Here is a 27,235-nt window from a genome sequence, read left to right as displayed (position 1 = left end):
TTATAGGCCAACGGATTCCCCCTCTTGTTCCTTCAGAAGATGAGGATGATGCCGCCTATGATCAAGGAATTTCCTATGGGGATGTCCAAGCTGTGGAGGACATTCAAACCATGGGAACCATGAAGCAGAATGATCCTTTCAAGAGAGCTGCAAGGAATATAGATTATAACTACCTCTTTGCCTTCAAGGCGCTCCATCCTAGGAGTTAATGGAGCAACCTGAATTTGTTCAGTAAGCTACCAAAAAAAGAGATCATAGTTTTCTTTCTGCTCCCAATCCTTGAGGCATTCCTATAAGAAACGTCCTAAGCTAGAAACATCTTCTGAGGTTCCAACATTATGGCATCTCTTCCGAAGACCACATCTCTAGTCTTTCCCAAAATCAAACTTCAGGGAGTTAAAGCAAGTATGAATACCTTCTTCCACTTTGCTCTATCAGAAGTTCTATTTTTGGAAAATTAACATGTTTTTTTTTTCAGGTTCTTCTATCTTGAAAGAGTTTAAGAACCTTAGAGATCCTTCTTTGAGAAGTCATCATCTCTTGACTCCGCCAATCAACCTTTAGTAGATATTATTCCTACAACAATTGATCCAGGATTAACTCTAGAAGATGGTCCTGCTGGTGAACCCATCAGCAATCTTCCCACTTCCTTAATGAGCAATGCTGCCCCCGGTCAGAGTCAATGGTTTTCCCTACATTGGAAGGACATGGTGCCCCCTAGTTGCAAGAAGCTATGCATCTTAATGTGGAGCTTGCTGAAGAAGACTTACTTCATCAGTTTAATGAAGACCCCTAGGAGTCAACTCCCTTAGATGTTGAATTTCCAAGCTCTCTTATCACTCCAACAATTGTCATAGCGAACGCCTCTATTGTTAGAGGTGAGGTTCCATAGGATGTCATCCCTTTAAAGGTTACACCTTTGAAAAGCAATCCTGAGCTTTCGACCACTTGTGTATCTAAAGGATCATCATCAACTTCAAAATCCTCTTCTGGGACCGGTTTCCCTTTTTTTCCTCGTGAATTCATTTTAGAATTCCTCTATATGAATCCATATCCTCTTAAAACCAAACATCACTCTCTTGCTAACTTCGCTTCTTTACTTTATGATGTAGAGGGAAGCACTCAAGAAGCAAGTGTGATGAAAGAGTTTGATGAGGAAAAGAGATTAATGTGAATATGTCTATCATTGTAAGGAATCAACCTACTTCTAGTAGTACTTATTATTCCTCCAATGGTGAGTCTTCTGAGCATATGAACAGGAAGACAAGAATGGGACCTCTACTTGACCCTTAAAGAAAATCTGTATGATCAGAGTTCTCGGCAGATTCTCAAGCAGATTTTGGAATCCCTGATTTCTTAAGGTTTTAAGTATTGGATACCATGCCTTGATTATATTAAAGAATTCCATCTTCTCCAACAATGTAATGTTGAAACAATTGTTCAATCTCTTAAATTCTCAGCTGAAAAGCTTCAAGAAGAGGAAGCTTCTTTGGAAGCTCAAGTCAAGTCCTTTAAAAGCTTCAGTACACAGATCCAAGACTCTTTGAGTTCTTATGATCAGAAGCTGAAGTCTCTTTCTTAGGAAAGGCAATCTCTATAGAATCACTTGGCTGAGATTAATAGAGACTATATCAATATCATAAATGAGAAGTCTTCACTTCAAAACTCCATTGATATTGAAAATAAAAGCTACACCAAGGGCGCATCGAGCTTGCCAATTTGAGGCAAGAGATGTGCAAGGAAATGGTTGCACAACAAAGCTTGATACTCCAAAAGGAGAAACTCTGTAATGCTTGGTTAGCCATTAAGAACCTTAGTTCAGCTGTTAGACAATGTTGGAAAATTTAATATGTATAACATTATTTTTTAATGTTGTAATCTCAATAATCCCTGGATGTTTGAAATAATTCTAGATGTTTTTGTTGAAACACAGGATCATGTTGTTCCCATATAGATGGATGATATTTCTTTAGAAATTTACCATTCAAGGCTCTATATTTTATATTGACATCTATATCTTTTAATAGGTATGCCTTTTCGGACATTTTCTTATGAATGATAAAGGAACCTTGCCACTTAAGTGACCATTTCTCTAACTGGGTATCTTTGTAAGCTGCTTCTAGCAAAAACATTTTCCAGACTTTATCATTCTTCTGGAATTCTTTAGGCACTAATTTTTTGTTTTAGGCCTTATAAACCTTTTCTTTTGGATTCTCATTTTGGCTAAAGCTTATACCTTAGCTTCTAGAGCATCCATAACTTCAATATTCATTGCTTGTGAATAATCATCTCATGATAATCCCATTTGTTGGGATACCATAGATGATCTTACGTTCACTTCAGTAGGGATTACTGGAGTATGTCCATAAACTAAGTTAAAAGAAGTAACTCATGTTGCTTCCCTTTTAGAGGTCATGTAGGCCCATATGGCATATATCAACAATTCATCCCATTTTCTTGGATTATTATCTATCATCTTTGAGATCACTTTCATTATGATCTTATTGGTAGCCTCAGCTTGACCACTTTCCTGAGCATAGCAAGGTGTTGAATTTAACTTAGTAATCCCAAATTGATTAAGATAGTCCAACAACTCAAGGTTTCTGAATATTGTGGCTTAATCAAAGGTTATAGTTTATGGAATCCCAAATCTTTTAAAGATTTTTTCCTCCAAGAAATTTATTACAACCCGAGTATTGATCTTATTAAAAGCCTGAGCCTTCACCCATTTGGTGAAGTAATCAGTCACCATTAGGATGTATGAATTCTTCTTAGAGTATCTAGGATTAATTTCTCCTATGACATCTTCTGCCCATCCTCTGAAAGGCCAAGGTTTAAGAATGTATTTCAGTTTTGAGGTTGGAGACCTACTGATGGGTCCAAACTTCTGACATCATTTACAACCTTTGGCATAATCTATACAATCATAGTAGGCCAACAGAAACCATGTTCGTGCAACAACCATCTCATTTTCAAGTCGTTTTGATGAGCACCACATAACCCATGGTGAATTTCTGCAATGAGAGTTAGAGCCTCTTCAACATCCATACACTTCAAAAGTAACCGTTCTGACTCTAATAGGCACTTTTTTCCAGTTGAGTTCCGGAGATAGTGAATAATTTCTTCCCTATAGTCCTTTTCCTCCCTTAATATTGAAACTATATAGACTTCCAATATGTTTTCTAATATTTCTTGATCAGTTGCATTAAGAGGATATTTTTTCCTAGAGAATGATATGCTCATTTTGTGAAGGTATCTCTTCTCTAGCATAAGCTATTTGGGATAACTGATCTACTATTTTGTTTTCTTTTCTAGGAATATGTATGAAAGTAATTTTCTTGAATTTTTTAGACAATTCTTGTTCTCTCTTTCCACACTCCTATGATACTGTTGATATACATTTAAATTGCTCAGTCACTTGATAAATGACAAACTGGGAATCTCCATATATCTTTGCTCTCTTGGCCCCCAGCTCTAATAACAATTCCAACCCAATCAACAAAGCATCATATTCTGCTCTATTTTTGGTGCATGGACCCTTTAGGGTCACTGCTAACTTGGTTAGAATTATATATTCCAACTTCTATTGTTTCTCTAATATACATCAAAGAACAGAACCCATGGAAGGATGTCCTCATTAATAATTCCAGATTAACATCAAGGATTGCTGGCTAAGAAGTCAACTAGAGCTTGACATTTTACTGCCTTTTGTGGCACGTATATCAGGTCGAATTGGAGTAAGTGTAGACTCCACTTGCTTAACCTACCTTTTATGGAAGGTTAGGATATCATATACTTTATGACATCTGTTGGAGATACCACTTCTACTGTAAAGGCCATGAAATACTGTATGAGCTTAGCTGATGCATCATATAAGCACAAACACCATTTTTCTGGCATGTTATACCTTTTCTCGGCATGATGCAAGATTCTACTTGGATAAAAAATTGTCTGCTCATGTCCCTTCTCATTTTCTTGAGTAAGGAGTCTACTAATGGAATCTTCATAGGCAGATAGGTACAACCTTAATGGTTTTCCATTTCGCCTTAGAGGGATCAATACAAGAGGACTTGCCAAATCTTGCTTGATTTGATCAAAAGCCCTTTTGATGCTCCTCATTCCATTTGAATTACCATTCATGTTTCAATCTTAATAGAGGTGAAAACTTTTTTTGTTTTCCCAGCTAGATTGGCCATGAATCTCCTAACATAATTGACCTGTCCAAGGAATCTTTCCAGTACCTTCTTAATAGAATTAGCCTTATTTTGGTTAATCTCCATTCTATTTTTATGGATGAGAAATCCTAAGAAGTTACGAGTACATCATCCACGTAGACTTCCATGATCTTACCAATCATGTCCCTAAAGATTGCGTCCATTGCTCGTTGGTATGTAGCGCTAACGTTTTTTTAAACCAAATGGCATGACCACATATTCAAATAAGCCTAATGATTTTGGACATCTAAAGGTTGTTTTATTACAGTCCTCTTATGCAACCCTTAATTGGTGGTATCCTGCATATCCATCCATAGAAGATATGTATTCATATCTTGACGATGCATCTATTAAGAGATCAGCTACGGGCATGGAATATTGATGTTTAGGTGTTACTTTATTTAGATCCCTAAAGTCAATGCAGATTCGTATCTTGCCATTTATCTTAACTACTGGGACTATATTAGAAATCCAGTCAGCATATTAGCAAAGGCCTTATGAACTTTGCCTTAAGGAGTTTGTTTATTTCCTCTTGTATAGACTCTATCAGTTCTCACGCTAGTCTTCTAGGACTTTGTGTCACAAGCTTATATCCCTCTTTGATAGGTAATTCATGTTCCACTAGTTTCTTATCAATATCAGGCATTTCATGATGTTCCCAAGCAAAATAATCCTTAAATTCTTTTAGAATTTATATTATTTCATGTGTTTTATTGGTTAGTGAGAAGCTTACTTATCTAAGTAAAACGTGGGTTTTCATCGTCCCTCAAATTTATTTCTTCTAGTGGATCATGAAATTCCTGTTTAATATCCTCACTTTTAGCCCATACTTTCTCATCCTCTTCTACTAGAGATTCAGACTCGTTTAAAGTTGAGCAACATGCATTAGAGTTTATAAGAAAATCCTCTTGGTATTTTCTAGAAACTAAATCCTTCATAAATTGATCAACAATAGGGATAAACCCATTATAATATTCTTCTTGGTCTACAGACATAATAAACTAAGAAAAATATAGTCTAACTCTATAAACTAACTAGAACTAGTGGTTGATCATAGCTTGACGCTTATTGAACATATTCATATTTTTATTGAATGTCTTCAACTTATGGGACGTCCTCGATTTCTTCAATGAGAATTGCACTTGAGTCTAGTATCTCTTGGTGAGTTTGTGACTCAAGTTGGATAGTGGGAACTGACTTTAGAGATTCCTTAATAAAAACATAATCGAGAGATGTGATTAGGCAGACTTTCTCATCTGCTTGTACCATTTTATAGGTGTCACCATTCCACGGGATTAAAACCTTATGGAGTTATGATGAAATAGCATAATTATGATGTAACCAATCCTTTCCTAGTATGGCATTATAGGTAATACCACTTTCCACTATGAAGAAACCAGTAAAAGTAGTTTTAGTTCCTACCCTTATGTTTAAAATAGTCTCCTTTCACCCTTTCTGATAGAGCGGAAAAACCAGTTATGTTGATTTATATGTTACGCAAATCTTTTCTAATCTTTCCTAACTTCCTAAATACAAAGAGTGGCATGCCCACCTTACACTACATGTTCTGGCTCTCACCAATTTCTGTTTGAGACTTAGTCATCAGTGGGTCTCCATCCAGCAAGAGGTTACTGTCTGACACAAGTAAATCCAAATCTTCATACCCAAACTCTGAATCATAGTCCTCATTAGCACCATTCCCCAGAGTCTCTTTCATAAGAGAATCATCTCCTTGAGGCTGTTGGTCATCCTTCTTTATAGATGATGAATCAAGCTGTTTTTCTTCTAGAGGTAACAACCTTGTAATACCATCTTGTAGAGCTTCCTCATCAATCTTGATGTTTGTTATAAGGGACTCCTACACGTTTCGAGTGCTAAGTTAAGCCCTAGCTGCAGCAACCTTGACACTAAGCTCTTTCATTCTTGATGACCTACTTTATGTAGGTTTTGAACATCTTGCAGTGGCGATACCCTCACCACTAACTTAAGTCGTGTATATCCTTGGTTCCCATGGGAATTTTCCCTTCTTTTCAGAATCTTAGGTACAGGAGTTTGACTTGACTCGCTCTCTTTTCCTTTTGAGGAAGGGTATGATCCAGGGTTATCATTTTTCCTTGGTCAATGACTTCTAGACCTTTTCCGGAAGGGACGACGCTGGTAAGCAGGTACATAAGCAAGATCATTTTGGATGATCTGAGTTCTAACCATTTCAAAGGTTAGTTTGTCTAAACACGATGAGCACATCCCACCTCTTAAATCCTTTAACCCCTCTATTGCCCTGGTTTGCAATGGGAATTTTTGAGCGCCTCTTTGTAGGTCTTAGCTCTTTCCTCAAGCATCGCCAGGCTTGGAGTTGATTTAGAACTGACAGGAACCTTAACTATATGGCGAAGTTGGCCTTATAGGCTTCTAGCTCCATGGCATGCTGTTCCATTTCTAAGACAACCACTCTTTTGAGACTTAGTTGTCTAGTTAGGAACCCTTTGAATACTTGGCATTGGTTTGTTGTATATAACCCATTCATATGCCATCTGCACATATCTTCCAAACTTTCTTCATTGGCTATTTTTGGCATAACCAATATTCCTTCATAAAGAAATCTGTTGAAGATTTGGTTTCCTATTTCGGAATCTTGAGATGCCTGTAAAGTGATAGTAAAAACAATATTAATTTCTACCATACCACAGAATAATTCGAATGGTTCTTCCATTCCAGCTACATTAACATCTTCATCACCAGGAAACATGATATTTTTCTTCTCAATTTCATCTTGGATTTTATTTTTAAAACAATGCATTCAGAAGTATCATGAGTTACTGCATCATGCCATTTACAGTAAATTTTACCCTTAACTTCATCAGCAGTTCTTACTCTACCCTTCCTACCAGTTTTATCTTTTTGTTAGATAATAACAACCAAAGATATCACTAGATTTCTTAGCATCAAAGGTATATATTCTCTTTTCCCCAGATTTCAAATCCTTTGGCGCCAGAAATTCTTTCTTCTCAAGAGGAGAACGCTTATAAGGTACTCCTTGAATGATATTAGCCACGTCCACTACCTGTGCAGTTTTAAAATGGAAAGGCTCCTCATTCCGAGCGAAGAAACTTTAGTGTCTTGCTGCACTTTCAGCTTGTAGGTTTGTCTCATATCTTAAATTCAATTCTGCTAACTCAACAAAATCGCCAAAGGCATGACTATTAAACCTTTTTCGAAATTGAATTAATATTCATTCTTGAGCCATTTGTACAAACTCTCTTTCAGGGATGCTAACATGACACCTGATCTTAGCCATTTCAAATCTAGATAGGTAGTCTACTATAAACTCTGCTAACTTTTATTGGATTCTGGCTAAGTCACTTAGAGCCACTCGACATTCAGTGCGTGCAAAATGATTTTTAAATTGCACTTACATGTCTTGCTAGGAGTGAATAGAATTTGGTGGTAAATTTGTGTACCACTAAAAAATTGTCTTAGTTAGAGACATGGAAAACATTCTCAATTTTCAGAAATCGTTGTCAACTGCTTCCTAACACTGACAATTGAACCTAAGTAAATGTTCCTCAACAAATACTCTATCATTGCATGAGAATAAAGTAAAGTCAGGTATCTTAAAGGTTCTAGGAAATGGATTGGCTCTATCAATTCATTCGAGGTAAGGCTTTTGACCTATTTGCCTCCAACCTTTCCTAGAGTTATCTCCTACTATTCTTTGGACTAATGCTTCAACTTGTGTTGCCAAAGGGTCCTGATTTCTCCCTGGATATCCCATATTCCCATTCACTACCTCCTGTTTGATCATACACAGGACTAGGGTTAGGCATGAAAGGTTGATTTTGATAAACTCCAATAGGGACATCCTGGCGATGCATATAGTTAGGATTAGTTGCTCCTTCTGGTAAGGGCCAGTTGCTTGGGCAAATGGAGCTTGGGTTTGCCCATAGCCTGGAGTATTCCCATAATGAGACGTGCCAACCATTGGTGGTTGGTAAGGCATATAAGCATAAGGTGTAGAAGGTTTCCCAACCATATTTGGTTTATTAAGAGGCACCTATGCATGAGGTGAATCGTTGTTGTTTGCAACAAAAGTACCTTGCTTCTATCCTCCTTGTGATGGTCCACATTGGTGTGTGTTGTCACCAAAATGTCCAGCACCCATATAACATGAAGGTTGGTGATATCCTGATGCCTGGTGCCAGCCTGGCTCCACACCCGCTGCGATTTCAACACTTCTCCTAAGGTTTCCATGATTAACCTCTCCAAGGCTCAAGGGAATTACCCTTGTTTGGCACTCATGGGAGGAAGTGTGTGGATCAATTGAGACCAATCGATCTCTAGTTTAAGGATGGGAAAAATGTACCCTTGGTGGGTAACCTACTAGAAGATATGGTGTTATGCCACGATCTCCTTGTGTTCTATTTAGTAGGACTTCTTCTAAGGCCTTAACCAACTTCTCGTTTAACTGATATTGTTTTTCGACTAGTGGCTCTAAGCGAGTAACTAGTAGCGAGAGATGTCGACATTGCCGTGAATGTTGCACTCATAATATCATTGATATCAACAAGTTTTCGATCAATTTGCCTGGAGTTGATCTGTAATATCCTAAAAAATTAAATGTGTTTAAGTAGATAATTAATTATAATAAGTAGTTAAAATATTTTATATTTTATCATTAACTAATTGATAAATTATAAAATTTCAACTTAAAAATTACCAACTAAAAACTGTTAATACGTAGGTGACCATAATTTATATTTTACGATTTCATAAATTAAACAAGAAGGATAGCTTTGTTGTTAAATCAATAAAGCGCAAAAATATCCACATTTCACTAAAAATTTACAAGGCTACGTGAAGGGGATGGAGAGTAGAACAATTTTCTGATTTTTTGTTACAAAAATAAAAAGGAAAAAGGAGTATGTTAGTCGAGTACAAACACTTAAGCAACTACAAGGGGGTGGTGAATTGTAGTTGGGGAGATTTTCTATATTTTGCGAAAATAAAAATAATTTATCTAAGAAAGAGATAAATGCATAAACTAGAAAGAAATAAGAACACGGGAATGTTTACAAGGAAAACTTCCTAGGGCCAATAGGAAGAAAAACCTTGACCACTAGAGATTTGACTCAATTCTCTGTAATAAACTTTAGGCCAAAAGACTCTCTTTTGTACAACCTAAACTCGGACCTTCTCTGTTCCTCTAGGAACTTGTTCCCTGTCAACTTGTTCCCCTTGAACAATTGACTTTCTCTCTTGACTTCACTCGAAGTCTTATCTCTTTCTCTCTTTTCTTTCTCTTTCTCTTTTTCTCTCAAAATGATTACAGATTTTGATTCGCTCAACCCAATCTCTCATAGACTGAGTAATATTGAAAGAAGAGTAAAACCGAATATACTTTCACAATTTACAAATTATGAAAGCATAATGTTTAAGATTGTTACACAAAACTATTTGTAGAAGACAATCTTTCCCATGATCTTCTCCACGAATATAGTGGAGCTGAATTTCAGCCTCACTCCTTCCACGTTCTAGCCGTTGCAAAAATCCGTTGGAAGTTATGCGGTTGGTTTCCGAAACATCAGCCATTATCAGACGCTCAGCCATTATCACACGCACATTATTAGGTGGGTTGTTGTGGGTAGTTGTGGTTCCTAGAATCTAAGAACTACTTCAACCCTCCTCTTTAGGCGCGGTTAGTTTGTTGCTTTTGAAGGCTCCTTCTCAAGTAACCGTTTTAAATAGCTGCGCACAAACTAACTTGCAAGAGTATTATGGAATCACATAATTTCACAATATATACGTCCATAATATAAACTATTTGTAACAAACACAAATAAAGTTAGTAACTTAATTTTTGATTAACCTCCTAATGAATTCTCCATAAGTTATTAAACATAATATTTGTGATATCTAAAAGATAATAAACCTAAGAGAAAATAACAAATCTAGATTATGAAATAAATAAAACAAAAACGAATAAATCTAATAACAAGAACTTAATCTAATAACATACGAAAACTAAATTAACCAAACTTAATTATTTGTCATCATCAAAATAGTGAAACAACAATATTCCCCCTTATTGATGATGGCAAATAATTGGGAACATGGATGAGAAAAACATGCATAGGAACTAAGATAAAAAAAAATTATACCAACAATATCTCTTCCCCCTTTTGTCATTATCAAAACTAAGTGATGAACCTGCAGCACTAGAGAGTCAACAGTCTAGGCATCAAGCAAGTAGCTCAAACACGTATCTTATAATATTAGCCATCCAAGCACAAACAATAAGCAAATAGAAAGCAGCAATATGGACAGCATAGTATAATCAATATCCAGAGCTCAAGAGTAAAACAGAAAAGAAAAAGAAATTAAAGAGCTTCATGTGTCACAAACAGAACACATAAAGAGAGAACAAAAAAGAGATTGTTTAACAATAATTACAGCCACAAAAAAAATTGTCCAATTTTTCAAAGTTAAAAGAAATTAGGGCTTAGGGCGCTTAAAGAGAGTGGAGACCACAAAATCAATTTTGGAGACAACACCATCAACTTTGTTCCTGATCCCCGTATCAGCATTCTCAATGGCCATCAGTTGTTGTTGCTACTGAGAATCCAGAGCAAAGACAGTAGTCTCTATGACATTGATCCTAGTGTGCAGGAGCGACATAGAGTCTTGAATTTCCCGGAGCATTTTGTTGAGCCCAGTAGTAGATAACGAAGGAAAATCAACAATGATGGAAGGAACTGGATCCGAGTCTAGGTGAATAAACACAGCTTCACCTTGATCCTGCTCCTTCAGAGACTTGGACCCAGCAATCCTTTGACTCATCCTCACAGACCCGCTAGGAACTCCCTCTTCCCCCAGCTTCCTCTTACCACCCACTTCCACCTTAACAGGCGTTTCCTCCCTCTCAAAGTACAGCTTCCCATTAACCAACCTTAAGCTAAGTCTTGATAGTGTGTCCTTGGTCAGGTAATTTTCGGTTCAAGACAGAAGGAGGGACTGGCAGACAATTTAACTTTGTAATTTTTGAAGATGGTAGAGAGAAGATTCCCATAGCCAACTTTTGTAATATGCGAAATGCAGTGAGAGAGATGGGAAATAATCAAAGAAGGGAGGTTGATTTTGATGTTCTTGGCAAGGCGGTACATAATGGAGAGATCCATTAGACTAGTCTGGGTTCTTTTTGAGGAATGAGGTAAGATAAAACGCCACACAAATTGGAATAATAGTTTATGAAAGGGGGGCAGTTCTTTTTGATCTAAAGATAATGCATTCAGATTTCCGTTAAAGAAAGCAAGAAGTTTATCATTGGAGACTCAATCGATGTTAAGTTTGGCCCTACCCTTAACATACTCCTTATAACCCTCAATTGGAACATCAAACCACTCCCCCAACTTTTTCTCAGTTAAAAAGTAACAACACAACCATTAACAACACTCACACAGACTCCCTTGGTGATATTAAAACTTGAACAAAAATCTTTTCATTTCTTTTTCATATAAACCCTCATCTAAACTAATAACTTTCCACCATTTTTGAAACTTTAAAATATTCAGCAGTTCCGTACACTTAGACTTTTTGCACCATGCAACATCAATATAGAAGCCCACAAGAAATTGGGATGATTTTGTTTTCTTACCTCTCTTTGTAGGAACAGTAATTTCCTTTTCTTGTTCACTTTCAGCTTCATTTTCACCTTCTTCTTTTTTTGGAGAGAGAGAAACAGGAGCAGAGGATTCAGCTTTTGACCCAGTTGAAGCTTCTTTTTCTTGGATGATTCTTGAGCGCTAATTTCGTCAAGAGATGGTGTTTTCTCTCTGGGAAAATTTTCGTGATCACCGGTACTTTTACTGTGAGAAGACATGGTGAAAGGGTTTTGGAGGGGGTTGAAGATGAGAGATAGAGAGAGATAATTGATGTGAGAGTGGAAGTTGTGAGGGGTCAGTGATGTGATGGGTTGGGTTAAAATAAGCAATGATGATCTGTGAAAGTAAATAAAGGCTAGGTTGAGTGAAACGGTTTATGGGTTTTGGAAGATTTAATGAATTTCTTCTTTTAACTCAGATTAACGAACTTGTAATTGTGGCAATAAATCATGTCAATGCATTTATTTACAAAATTGAGGTGTGAAAAGAAAAAAAATAATCAAGGAAATTTGGAGGAAAAATTAAGAAAAGAGAAAGATAAAATACTCTTGCATATGATAAAATTTGTCCATAATGTACAAACTACGTACGTACCAAATATGTGCAAGGACAATAAGGGTAATATTCAAAGACAAATGTGAGTCCTTATACTTGACCCTAGGTGTATGAAATTTATTCATGAAAGTTGCAGGCATACTTAGTAAGAAACAATTCTTGGGGAATTAGTATCATTTGTACATTCAAACAATTCTTATCATTCCTAGTTCCAAGCGTATCTTTTCAAACCTGTCCCTAGATAGAGGTTTAGTCAATATGTCAGCTATTTGATTTTCAGTTGGACAAAAATCAACTTTGACTAATCCCTTTTCTACATTGTCTTTTAGGAAATGATGACGAATGTGAATATGCTTGACTCTAGAGTGATGAACTGGATCCTTGGAAATGCATATGGCACTAGTATTATCACAGAGTATAGGAACACACTTAAATTTTGTGCCAAAGTCACGATCCTGTTGTTTGATCCATAATACATGAGAACAGCATGCAGCAGCTGCCACATATTCAGCTTCGGCTGTTGAAAGAGCAACAATGTTTTGCCTCTTTGAACTCCAAGAAACTAAGCTTGATCCTAGGAACTGGCAATACCTGAAGTGCTTTTACGATTCACCAAGTCTCCAGCATAGTCAGCATCAGAGTAGCTAACTAGATCAAAGATGTCACTTCGAGGATAGAAAACAAAGATCATTACTTCCTTTCAAATATCTAAGGATCCTTTTGACGCTGTCAAATGAGATTCCTTAGGATTTGATTGGAATCTAGCACATAAACCAACACTAAAGGAAATATCAGGCCTACTAGCAGTTAGATAAAGTAAGGAACCAATCATACCTCTATAGAGTTTCTGATCTAGGACTTACCACTTTGGATCCTCATCTAACCTTGTTCCTGTTCCTATTGGAGTATGGTTGGTTTTTGCTTGATCCAGCCATATTTTTTCAATAACTCCTTCATATTTTTGTTGATGGATCATTGTTCCTCTTTCAGTTTGCTTGATTTGCAAGCCGAGAAAGAAGTTTAATTTTCCCATCATGCTCATTTCAAATTCACTACACATTAACTCAACAAAGTCCTTACAAAGAGATTCGTTAGTTGCACCAAAAATTATATCATCCACATAAATCTGAACACTAGAATGTCTGTTCCTTTGGATCTAAGGAACAGGTATCTATCAACTTTTCCTCGTATAAAATCATTAGAAAGTAAGAATTTTGAGAGTCTTTCATACCATGATCTAGGAGCTTGCTTTAAGCCCATAAAGAGCTTTATCTAGCTTATAGACATGGTTAGGAAGATCAGGGTTTTCAAATCCAGGAGGTTGTTCCACATAGACGTCTTCTATTAAATACCCATTTAAAAAGGCACATTTGACGTCCATTTGGTACAACCTAAAACCCATGAATGCAGCAAAGGCAATCAAAATTCTTATTGCTTCTATTCTAGCTACAGGAGCAAAGGTTTCATCGAAGTCAATACCTTCTTGTTGATTGTACCCTTTGCTACGAGTCTGGCTTTATTCCTTATGACTGTTCCATGCTCGTCCAGCTTGTTCCTGAAGACCCATTTTGCCCAATCACCTTTTGGTTTTTAGGCTTGGTCTCAAGATGCCAGACCTTGTTCCTCTGGAACTCATTTAGTTCCTCTTGCATGGCATTTATCCAGTCAGACTCCAGAAGGGCATCATTGTGATCTCGTGGTTCTGTCATAGACAAAAAGGCTTGGAAAGCACAAAATTTTTCAGTTAGGTCTCGTTTGAGTTCCCTTTTCTATCACTTACGATTAAATCCAAGGATGGATTTCAAGTGTTTTCATGGTCTTTGTTCAAATCTCCTTATCTCTGCTCCTCCAGCTTGAGGATCTTCATTTGTTTCATTTTTTGGATGAATTTCTTCTGCCTGTTCCTCCTGTATAACAGGATCAGGAACAATTATCTCTTCTTCAGGAATATGCTTTTTGTCAGTACCTGCAGGTGTTAGTTCCTCATCAAGGTTCACTGACTCTTCAGAACGAGTCAGTCCAATTTCAAAGTCATTTTCATGACTGAGTTCCTGCAGTGAGTTAGTTTCATCAAAAAAAATATGGACACTTTCCTCAACACACATTGTTCTTTTGTTGTAAACTCTATATGCTTTACTATTTAAAGCATATCCAATAAAAACAGCCTCATCACTTCTAGCATCAAACTTTCCTAAATTGTCTTTACCATTGTTATGTACAAAACATTTACAACCAAAGATTCTAAAGTATGAGATATTGGGTTTTCTTACTTTGAGTAGCTCATAAGGGGTCTTCAGGACAATATGGGTCTCAGCATGACTCTATTATATATAGCACCGCGTGTTTACTGCTTCAGCCCAGAAATTCTTCGGAAGATTGCTGCTATTATCATTGTTCTTGCCATGTCCTCCAAAGTGGATTCTTCCTTCCACCACGCCATTTTGTTGTGGAGTCCTAGGAGCTGAGAAGTTGTAGTCAAGTCCTTCATTACTGCAAAACTCATCAAATTTGGAGTTTTCAAACTCCTAGGAGCTGAGAAGTGCTTAATTTTAAAACCACTTATTCTTTGTGTTGTTTTGGCAAAGTTTACGAATTCATCAAATGTCTCGTCTTTGCTATGAAGAAAAATAACCCAAGTGTATCTTGAAAAATCATCAACTATAACAAGTACATATCTCTTACCAGATCGCTTTGGATTCGAACAGGGCCACATAAGTCCATATGAATCAATTCAAGAGGACTTTGTGTGCTTACCATCTTCTTTGGTTTGAACGAGGATCTAACTTGTTTTCCTTTTGCACATGGTCCACAAATTCATGATTTGAGACTTTGATTGTTGGTAGCCAACAACTAAGTCCTTACCACTTAGCTTTGGAGCAAAGTCATACTTGCGTGACCAGATCTTTTATGCCAAACAAGTGGTTCATTGTTGACGGCACTTAAACAAGTTAGGTTGTTCCTAGGAACAAGGTTTAGGTCAACAACATAAGGTTTCCCTTCCTAGTTCCTTCTAGAATCTTGGTACATGTTCCTGTATTACTTACTACACAACACTCATCAGTAAAGTTCACACTGTTCCCTTTATCACAAAATTAAGAAATACTAAGTAGATTGTGTTTCAAAGCCTCGACCAAAAATACATTACCTATGGAATGTGACTTAGACTTTCCTACCTTACCTATAGCTAAAATATTACCTATAAGATTGTCTTCGAAAGTCATAGTTCCTCCATCATAGGCTGAAAGCGAGAGAAATTTCTTTTTATCTCCTGTCATATGTTTAGAACAACCGCTATCGAGGTACCACAGGTTATTCCCCCTCCATTTAGCCTGTATCCAAAGCAATCAGTCAGTGGTAGGAACCCAGTCTGACTTGGGTTCCTCTATTGGGCTTGTATTTCTCTTAACTTTCCACACTTGCTTAATTAAGCGAGTGCTCATCTCAATATGTTCTTCTCTAGAGGACAGTCAGACACTAAGTGACCACTGTTCCCACAGTAAGAGCATACTCGGCTGCTAGGCAAGTCTTCTTCATCGTCTGTCTTTGCAATGAGACACAAATGAGATGTTTCCTCTTCAGGTTATTCCTGCTCCTCGTCTGTATCCGATTCTCCCCAGGCAGCAACCATGGCCCTTCTCATATCAACTTTTGAGAAAGGTTTTCGTGTTTCCTTTCCTTTCTCCTTATATTTCCCTTTACTTTTGTCATTTTTCCAAAGAGGACATTCCTTATGAAGTGGTCAGGACTTCAACATTTATGTCAGCTTAGCTTCCCTGGCTTTTTCAAGTTTTTTCCTTTGTAATTCTTGTTGAATAATTTCTTGAATCTTTTCACGATCAATGTGCCTCTTCATCATCAGTTTCTGAATCCTCTTGTTCATCAGACTTGAGAGCCAAAGCTTTAGGTCTACTAGAGTCAACTTCATGAGTTCCTAGATGTATTTCATGAGTCAACAAGGAACCGGAAAGTTGCTCGATATTGAATGTAGTAAAATCTTTTGTTTCAAGCAAAGCAGTGACCTTTGCCATCCATTTTCATCCTGAGGTAGACTTCGTAGTACTTTTCGTACTTGTTCCTCTGGAGTGATGACCTTCCCTAGGGATTCAAGCTCATTTATTATGTTGCAGAACTTTGTGAGCTTTTGTTGGACATACTCCTTAGGCTTCATTTGAAATAGCTCATATTTATGCATGAGCATATCAATTTTTGATCTCTTGACTTCGTTTGTTCCTTCGTGAGTAACTTGAAAAAGTTCCCACACTTGCTTGGTCGATTTGCATCGCATGATTCGATTGTGTTATGGGACCAAGGCCACAGTGGAGAATCTTTTTGGCCAAGTTGTTCATCTCCATCTTATCGAAGTCATCTTTGTCATATTTGGAAAGTGGTTTGGGGATGTCTTCACCTTATTCATTTTTCTCTGTGACTTCGAAGTCACCAATCTCTATCACTCTCCAAACTTGATAATTTTCACCTTAATGAAAAGTTCCATACGATTTTTCCAGTATGGATAATACTTGCCATTAAACATAGGTGGACGCTGAGTTGAGTAACCTTCTTCCAATCTTTCTCCCGATGTGTTCATCATTTCCAGGAACTAGCTCCTCAGTGTTAACTGATTTTGGAGGAACCAGGCTCTGATACCAATTGTTAGTCGAGTACAACACTTAAGCAACTACAAGAGGGGGTGAATTGTAGTTGGGAGTTTTCTAACTTTTTGCGGAAAATAAAAATAATTAATCTAAGAAATAGATAAATGCATAACTAGAAAGAAATAAGAACACGGGAATTTTTACAAGGAAAACTTCCTAGGCCCAATAGGAAGAAAAACCTTGACCTCTAGGGATTTTGACTCAATTCGCTTTAATAAACTTTAGGCCAAAGATCAACTCTTAACTTTGAAGACTTTTTGTACAACCTAAACTCGGACCTTCTCTGTTCCTCTAGGAACTTGTTCCCAATCAACTTGTTCCTCCTGAACAATTGACTTTCTCTCTTGACTTCACTAGAAGTCATTTCTCTTTATCTCTTTTCTTTCTCTTTCTTTTTTCTCAAAATGATTACAAATTTTGATTCGCTCAACCCAATCCCTAATACACTGAGTAATAACGAAAGAAGAGTAAAACCGAATATACTTTTACAAAAATATTAAAATAAAAATTATGAAAGTATAATGTTTAAGATTCTTACACAAAACTATTTATAGAAGACAATCTTTCCCATGATCTTCTCCACGAACATAGTGGAGCTGAATTTCAGCCTCACTCCTTCCACGTTCTAGCCGTTGCAAAAATCCATTGGAAGTTATGCGGTTGGTTTCCGAAACATCAGCCATTATCTCACACTCAGCCATTATCACACGCCACATTAGTAGGTGGGTTGTTGTGGTTCCTAAAATCTAGGAACTACTTCAACCCTCTTCTTTAGGTGCGGTTAGTTTGTTGCTTTTGAAGGCTCCTTCTCAAGTAACCGTTTTAAATAGCTGTGCACAAACGAACTTCGAAGAGTATTATGGAATCACATAATTTCAGAATATATACGTCCATAATATAAACTATTTGTAACAAACACAAATAAAGTTAATAACTTAATTTTTGATTAACCTCCTAATCAATTCTCCATAAGTTATTAAACATAATATTTGTGTAATATTTGTGATATCTGAAAGATAATAAACCTAAGAGAAAATAACAAATCTAGATTATAAAATAAATAAAACAAAAACGAAAAAATCTAATAACAAGAAATTAATCTAATAACATACGGAAACTAAATTAACCAAAGTTAATTATTTGTCATCATCAAAATAGTGAAACAATAGAGTAAAAGTCTTCCAAGTCAACTACAGTGTAAACTTCTATCTTCTTCCTTACTCTTCCATGGCACTTGACAAACATGCCAACATTCTCCATTCTTTTTCTCTACCAAAAACTACCATCCAATTCATCTCCTTGCTCAAGTCAACAATGCAGAAATATTTACTTCAAGTTCTTCTTCCCAACTACTGATTTGGTTCTCTTAATTCCACTATAAGTGGCCATGAAATCCCTCACCAAAAACACAAAAAATTTACAAAATCACTGAAAAACGTGACCCAAAGGATCCTTAAAAAGAAAACCCATTCTCCTCTCTCTCTCCTCTGTTTCGGGTCCCTCACCACCACCTCCACCGTATGCCACTTGCGTACCCAACACCAGGATAGCTTGCCCATGCTGCCGTCAACATCCGGCCACGTACACACTCGCTAAAGCTCCGCTAGATGCACACTTAATTGCGTTATCTCTCTTCCTCACACTGTCCTTCTCGCTCCTCCTTCGTGCCCAGCAGCACCACGCCAGCCTGAGACACCTACACCACCATTGCTACTGACTACTGCCGACCACCGGAGCTGGAACCCGAAGCCACTTTGCCCTTGTCTTTCTTGCTCTTAGTAGCAGAGGTTGAAACGTTCCTTCTTTTTAAAACAGAAATTCTGATTTACTAATTTTCTATTTCAAGCCTAAGTTTAATTCCTTGCTAGTTAGTATTTGTTCTGGGCCAAGGACTATTGACTTAGAACTTAAAGCTAGGTGTTATAAATTTGATTTGTTATGTGTTGGGCTAAAAGATTAATTGGACTTGTTATGAGTTTATTAAAGGATTGATTTAGTTAGTTTCAATTAAACCACTTAACTTGATTCCTAAAAACTTTTTTTGGCCTATAATTCCTAATGACTAAGTTACTGGAGTTGATTAAAACTAATTCGATAAGCTTGTTATTTTTAGTATGAGCAAAAGTCATTATTACCTAACTAATACTTAAGTTCACTTATAATACGTAGTTAGCTTGATTTTATTAAATTTATGTGATTACATAATATTATAATAACGTTGATGGTTCTAGTATAGCAATAAACTTAGTTAATTAATAATAGACGATTAATTAATGGTTAACAATAAACCCTTATAATAATAATACACTTTTGAATGGTTATATAATATGTATTGATATAATTGTAAATATAATGTTTCGATAATTCTAAAAGTTATAACTAAAGGAGCTATTCACCTATTTAGTTGATTAAAGAGTCACCTTGAGAAGTTGTTAATGACTAAGATAATAATGACCTTTATTGAGATCTTTATGATAAAATAATGAACGTTATGACTATAATAAGCTCAAACTAATATTTAGGCTTAAAAGCTAAATAATGAAACATTCATTTAAAAAATTATTCTTGAATTGATTAAAGAAAATAAAGGATATTATAAACCTTCCCCCGGCTATCAAGGTTGTTAAGCACTAATTCTGTCTACTGCTAACACCCGCATTCGCCTTCAAAGTATGTTTTAGGATCATGATTAATATTATGTTTTATATATGGATTGCGGGAAATGAAATGTTTTATGATGGTTATGATGATATGATGCTATGAAATGATAATGATGATGTTATGGATGAAATGAAAGAATATAACTATTCACGATGAATATGATATGCTAAAAATAAATGAAACATGATTAATTCAAGTGAAAGACGGTTCTTGGCAAGTATCTCGTTATCTTGAGTCGTGGACGTACCTCCCGTTTAGTGAGGGCTAATGTCCTCGGGCGGCACCGAACACTTCTATATTCTGGGCATTAACGCCACCTCCCATTTAGTGAGGGCTAATGTCCTCGGGCGGCACCGAACACTTCTATATTCTGGGCATTAACGCCACCTCCCATTTAGTGAGGGCTATGATCCTCGGGTGGTTGCCTCCAGTTTATAATGTTACTATGGTCTGTGAGACATTCCTTCTATTGTACTAGCCAAGTTACCAAATAATATGAATTATGATGATGAACGTGATAAGGAAGATAATGTACCATGATATGATATGTTTGTGAAATAGTTTTACTTATTCTCTCCTCCCTATTTATAAATAAAATGAGTTGAAATGAATTTACGTTGTTAGAGTAGTATGCTACTGAGCTTCGGCTCACGACGTTTTATTTTATGTTTTAATTAGGTACCGATGGTGATAACGGGATGACATAGCATTGAGGATTAATATAATATCTAGACTTATGTAGACTTTCATGATTTTAATTTATGTTAATGTTAGGCTCTGATTAGTAACTAAGTTTCTATTAATCGAAACTAATGTTGGATCCATATTATATTTCACGTTGTAATAAGTTTAAGTTTATGAATTTATGTTGCCTTGTATTTCCTAATGGAAAGTACGACAGTGACGCACCGACTGTCTAGGTTCCGCTGCTAATAATTAATTAATAAACTTAATAATATTGATTAGAGGTCGGAGCGTTACATGATCTCCTTATTCTCTTCGCTTATCCTTTGGAGGATATTTGTGAAGACTCTGGCTGACTCATGGGCTAGAGTTCTATAGTTAGAATCAAATTGTTGTCTTTGACTCTCTCTGACCTCCAATAATAACTGTTTTGCTATTACTGTTAATTTTCCGTACAATTAATGTACAAGTCCACGACCATTACTACTTGGTGATTGAACCTCACTTTGGGGAGTTTCTCCATTTTGCTCTTCCAGGAAATGATGAATTGGTTCATCACTATTCTCTGGCACCCTAGTCTCTGATGGGATTGAATAAGTAGTTTCCATGTTTTGAGAACTTGATTCACCTCGAGCAACTTCCCTAGTCCTTCGAGAACGTGTATCCAACATTTTATAAAAATAACAATAGCTGTTTTAGACAGTTAAATTATAAAAATTATGAAAAAGAAATTTTGCATTTTGATTATGAATCTTTTCTCCTGCCACTGTGGTCGCCAAAAAATTTGTTGGTGCAAAATCAGTTGGTTGACTTTGCAAACAAGTCAATGCACATCCAATAGTTTGATATTAAATGCCACATGATTCTTAGTCCATAGGGGTTACCAGTTTTAATCTGATAAAATCTTGCTAACGTACTATATTAAATCTAATTGGCTGGTTACACTACAACGCCTAATAAATTTAGGCGAAAAGCGATAAATAGAACAAGATGCAATAATTAATCTATTAGGTAGAGCCAAATATTCTCAATCACATCACAAACTTTTAGAATAAGTTTTACAACACATATGATAATAATCCACGTTGGACAATTAAAGGGAATACACGAAGATTATTTCCTTCATGAGTTCTTCCTTCAAGTGGAGAATGAACTAACTCATCGCTAGTACATGTTCTAGATCTACAGAACTAAACTATAACCCCATAAGGGGGTTGGCTATGCTAAGGCTAGGCTACGCTAGAAAAGTAATTTGCAAGTTGTCGTGTGTTGTGTTTGTTATGTTTTGCTTGATGATCTTCCATGTATTCATAACATATGCTACGTAACTTCCACGCATCTTTGGAGGGAAATGATTTGAATGATCTTTGATTCAAATCATAACTGCTTTCTGGCGCTGAAATGCACACGTTCTTGCACATGTAGCGTGTTTCATTATCGTTCCATTAACTGCTCATGTCATTGAGCTTGTTTGACTTCCATCTCCTAAAAACCTTGATTGACTTTGACTTCTGTTAACTTTCTTTCATGGCCTTTACATTATGATTGGGCCTTTATATTAAAATAAAGATTAAACCTTTTGAGGTCTAATATAATGTACCATAATAAATATTTATAAAGCATCAAAAAATTATAGTAATAGGGTTCTTCTATGTTCAATATATGTTTGCATGGTCATTGTCTCGTGTCTTCTACATATTTTATATTACTTTTTGCTAATTGATTCTGCAATCTTTACAAATGAAGCCAACCGACCTCCAGCAGTCTGGAGAAAATCACTTTTTTATGAATGAAGAGAATGTGTCTTGAAAGCTGACCCTTTTCGAAGGATATGAATCCTCTGTAATTAGTATTGTCTAAGATCAAGAATCGGAAAATCAAGTGTTTGACAATTTGGTTAAAACATAAAACATTATCTTAAACTAAATCGAAAGACTTTTGAGGATGCTCGTAAATATGAGAGTTCTTAGGAAAAATAACTCATCATGTTAAGATGGGACTAGTTATTCTACATAAAAGATCGGTAAAATACTGATTCTGCATTACCATCTCCTCTGATGTGATCTTGTATAGCCCAATAAAGTTAGCCCAATAAAGTTCTTAAAGAGCCTTTTTCCTAAACAATTGTAGATAGAGTGTGAAATCAAATAGATCAAATATGAAATGGATATGCATGGATTAGCAAAGCATAGTACATGAACCCACCTGGGAAGCAGATGGGTAGGGTAAGCATAGGTTGGATGTAAACGTAGTAGTATGTACTATACTACTAGTTGGACACTGTCTACAACAAGGATAGTACACTGGCTCGTCGTCCATTGATTGATGTTTTTCCAGTTCACACAAGAAAAGGGGGCCAACAGTGATATGAAAGAAAGAAAAGGGATTTTTTTTTTCTTCTGCATGATCCAAGCGTGGGCAGCCACAATGATCACAACGCCAATCAACGGTAATCATCTCATCATGGAGAGTCATGGTCCTTTTTTTAGAGAAAACCTGACTTTCTACAATCCGACTTGCGTGGACCCGGTTCACACTAAAAATAGTGTGGACCAGGCCCAGGCACGTGACCCTATATTATTTTAACATACACTATATCACTTTAACATACACTATATCATTGTAACACACACTATATCACTTTAACATACACTATATCATTGTAACATATATTATATCATTTTAACACACACTATATCACTTTAACATACACTATATCATTTTAACATACACTATATCACTTTAACATACACTATATCACTTTAACATACACTATATCACTGTAACATACACTATATCATTTTAACATACACTATATTATTTTAACATACACTATATCATTTTAACATATACACTATATCATTTTAATATACACTATATCATTTTAACATACACAATATCATATCAATATACACTATCATAAACTCACGTGATATGGATCGGGTGCACACTAATTAGTGTGCACCGGGTTCATATTAGTTTTTTTAGACTTTCTATGAGTCTTAGATTTTATTCTACGAAGATTCATATGTTTCTTCATCTCACCAATTTTCTAACTTTCCCCTTTAGATATGTCTTAAATAGTTAAGAATTACCCCTAAAGATAAGATTAAATTAATTGTTGAAATTATCTAGTTGAGAAAAAGTGAGAAAAGGAGTTGGCATGAAGAGAAAAGGAGCAACTACTGACATATATAGTGGTTTAACCTATAATTCTTTATCTTTTGTGTTTGTTGTTAGCGCTATCAGTTTGGTTGAAAATCGATAGTTAAACTGCAAATTGATGAGCAACTAAACTGAATAAACTGAATTGAATTGATACAAAACTAGAAAATTAAAAACCGATAAGTCAATCAGATTAAAGTAAATTGCAATTAACTAAACCGAAACTCGATTGAAGCTCAACTGAAAAAAAAAAAAACTAAATTGAAATTAGCTGTATGAAAAACCGGTCTAAACTAAACTTAACTAAAAAGGAACTGAATTTAACTGAAAGCTATTTCAAATTATTTTTAAACTGAATCAAACTGTTTTAACCGAGTTGAATCAAATTGTTTTTAACTTGACTGTATAAAATTGAAGAAAATTGTTATAAACTGAATCGAATCAAACTAATTAAAATAGTATTAAACCATATAGAATAAAATTATCTCAAGCTGAACTGTTTCAAAATGTAATAACTAATTTCATAATTTATTTTAATTTACCTAAATTATTGGCGTATAATAACATGATAGCTTAATAACTAGATAAAGATAAAAACACATGATTTCAATTTTCAACTATGATTTGTATTTAAAGTTGAAATATCAATAGTCGAAATTCAATAAATAAGATACTTGTGTATTTTAATAAAGAAAAATACTTGTAGAGTTGCAAGGAGTTACGATTATTCATAAACTCATATACTATAGTATTTTGGCCTCCTTTTATTAGACTAAATAAAATACTAAAGATGTTCTACATTTTTCAACCAAAATCTTTTTAGAGCCAGGCCCAGTCCTTCCCTTAAAAGATCCGCTCCTGGATACACATCATTATATTTAAACAAACTTCTTATTTTTACAAAAATAAACAAAGCAAAAGATAATTGACATTAACAAATAAAATTGAGTGGCACTGACAATGATACAGATTATTGGGACATAATATTTATTTTTTATAAAATTAATACTAAACTTAACAAAGGTTAGGTTCAATACGTATTTTAGCAATTCATTGCACCCATAAAATTACGTGAGAACAAGTTCTCGCGGGGGAAAAGAAAGGAGATGTCAAATTGGTGAAACTCCAAGATTCGAAAGAAAACCAAAGTACTTCAGATGTCTCTGTGTTCGATTCTCATGAAATCACCCAAAGATTAGATCAGTACCTATAAACTGCATTGAAGTCCCATGCATGAAGCTTAGTGCATTTCATTTAATTAAAACTCCAATTTTCTTTTCATTTTTTCTTCATTATTCTGGTTTTTTCTCTCTCCTCTAATTTGTTGAATTTGTTTCGTTCCTTGGACAAAGTTATTGCACCGGTGATTGCCTTCACTAGATGGGTGTTATATAGTGGATGGGTTGTTGAAAATTTTGAGACTAGGTTTTGCAGGGGTTTATCCCGCGTCCAAGATGGAAGATGATGTTTCACAAAAAAAGATGGAAGACATTGGATTTTTTTGCATCCAATGGATGAAAATGCCAATCCGTGTGTTATGTTTAGGGCTGTTCAAAGTGCGGTCTGGACCGCACCAAACCGCAACCCAAACCGTTTTTTCGCGGTTTGGGTTAGTTTGCGGTTTTAAAATTGCGGTTTGGGTTATGATTTCAAGCAAACCGCGGTTTGCGGTTTGGGTTGGGTTTTAATTCTTGTAAACCAAAACCGCACCGCAAACCGCAATGTTACATGTTTTTAAAAAAAATAAAATTAAATACGCTTATGAAGGTGACATACAAGTATAAAATTGAAAAAAGAAGTTTGAGGTAAAAAACTTTAACACTTTTGATAAATCATTATATATGTTTAATTATGAATTCAACTTCATATCTATTTGGACTCTTATTAACAATTTTTTTTTATCTTAGATTACAAAAGTAATGTCGCAGAGGAAAAAATGGTTAAACCGCAACCCAAACCACACCAAACCGTTTTGCGCGGTTTGGGTTGGGTTGGGTTGGTTTGGGAAAAATTGCGGTGCGGTTTGGGTTGGAAAATTTTCAAACCGTATATTTGCGGTTTGGGTTGGGTTACATCCCAAACCGCACCAACCCAAACCGCGAACACCCCTAGTTATGTTATGACTTGATCTGTGTGGTGTATTAAGTGTATACTTCATTATCTTACGGTTGATAGAGCAACTGAGTGAATCTTGCGGATTGCTCCTTAGGTGGGCAAGGAGTATATTATGATTGGTTTCATTATTTCTTCTATATATATTTTGTTATCTTTCTTACAAAATTACATAAGTTACTCAATAAATATAATTATGTTTATTATTAATAATATTAGTATTAGTATTGGTATTATAATTATTCAATAACAACTTGTTTTAATTCAATTATATCTTTTGAGTTTTGAAATAAATTTAACTTATAAACGATTGACTTAAAAGCAGTGTTGTGTTATTTTATAGTACTATTAAATAAATCTAATTGATAGATGCATTGATCTCATAGATAACAACTTGGTGCAATTGAATTAGATGTTTTTAGTTTCGAAATGAATCCAACTTAAAGATCGATTAACTTAAGTAGAGTATTGTTACGTTCTCACATTGAATCATTCATTTAATCAAATAACAACATGTTTTAACTCAAGTACATGTTTTGAGTTTCAATATGAATATAGATTAATGAAGATTAACTTAACTTGAGTATTGTTACCTTAAACAAGGTTATTGATACATTTATATTGTCCATCAACATCATAACTATTCACAAACTTTTATATCAATCATAATGCTTATGATAATAGAGTCAGTTATCTAAACCAAGGAATTGATCGATACTCATTATTATTCTCGTTTGTTATACTATTAGAACATATCAAGAGCCGTATACATATTCATTTATATATTATAGTGGTTTTACGCAGTTAACTAATAGAATACAATACACTAACGGTCCGTTTGGTAGTTGTTCATAAATGATGGTAATGGGAATGTATTTGTGTGTAAATTTGTGAAAAATATCATTATCCATTCCCATGGTAATGCTAATTTATCCTAAAGTGTCCACTTTCCTTCTTGAATTTTCATTCCTATCTAATACCACCTTGTAGGTGGTAATGAGTGGTAATGAAAATTGCTTCCCCTTGGAGACAAAAACACAAGTTTAAGGGTGAGATTGCTTGCCCATGGAGAATTTAAGGGGGTTTTCCTAATAAAATTACACATAAAATTCATTCCCATTACCGCGATTTATTAACGACTACCAAACGGGCTGTAAAGGCTATGAAGTTGACTAGTCCAAATACCAATGACTAGTTAGTACCGAACTACCAATTAACAACTAACAAAGTAACAAGTTAGTGAAGTTATTGAATAGTGATTAACACAAAACAACAATCAACTTGTGAATTTAGGAAAAAATCGAACAAATTAGAATTATAGCAAGAATCGAAACCGAACGAGTTGATTAGAGTCTGAGTCATTTCACACCTGTTTGTGCTTTGATCGTTAATTTATCAATCAGTAATCAGTATTCTTCAATTATAAGTTGCTTAAGTTCAAACAAATTATAAACTGCATACTTTTAATGCTTCACGATTTTTAATTCCATAAGTTCATACTCCATTACTTCATATCTCGCAGTCTCGGTGTCTTCAT

At 35.4% G+C, this 27,235-nt stretch overlaps 1 protein-coding gene across 1 annotated transcript; it reads right to left on the bottom strand.

The window, feature by feature from the left end:
- Positions 1-1,520: 1,520 nt before the first annotated feature.
- On the bottom strand, positions 1,521-4,140 carry LOC104905669 (uncharacterized). The gene is made up of 2 exons (XM_010694270.1): positions 3,820-4,140; positions 1,521-1,610 (listed from the first exon to the last, which is right to left on the bottom strand). Exons 1-2 carry the CDS (start codon positions 4,138-4,140, stop codon positions 1,521-1,523), a joined length of 411 nt encoding a protein of 136 aa, XP_010692572.1.
- Positions 4,141-27,235: the final 23,095 nt, after the last annotated feature.

The sequence above is a fragment of the Beta vulgaris genome, chromosome 1 (assembly GCF_026745355.1).
Source record: "Beta vulgaris subsp. vulgaris cultivar EL10 chromosome 1, EL10.2, whole genome shotgun sequence".
NCBI lineage: Eukaryota > Viridiplantae > Streptophyta > Magnoliopsida > Caryophyllales > Amaranthaceae > Beta > Beta vulgaris.
This window is presented reverse-complemented; position numbering and strand designations above follow the sequence as displayed.

Excerpts from the sequence above, each read along its gene's own strand:
- LOC104905669 (XM_010694270.1), bottom strand. The coding sequence starts at position 4,140 with ATGAATGGTAATTCAAATGGAATGAGGAGCATCAAAAGGGCTTTTGAT. Across the intron at positions 1,611-3,819 it reads TGGCCTTTACAGTAGAAGTG|CCAAGTGATTCTATAGAGAT; the intron begins GTATCTCCAACA and ends TATTAATCTCAG.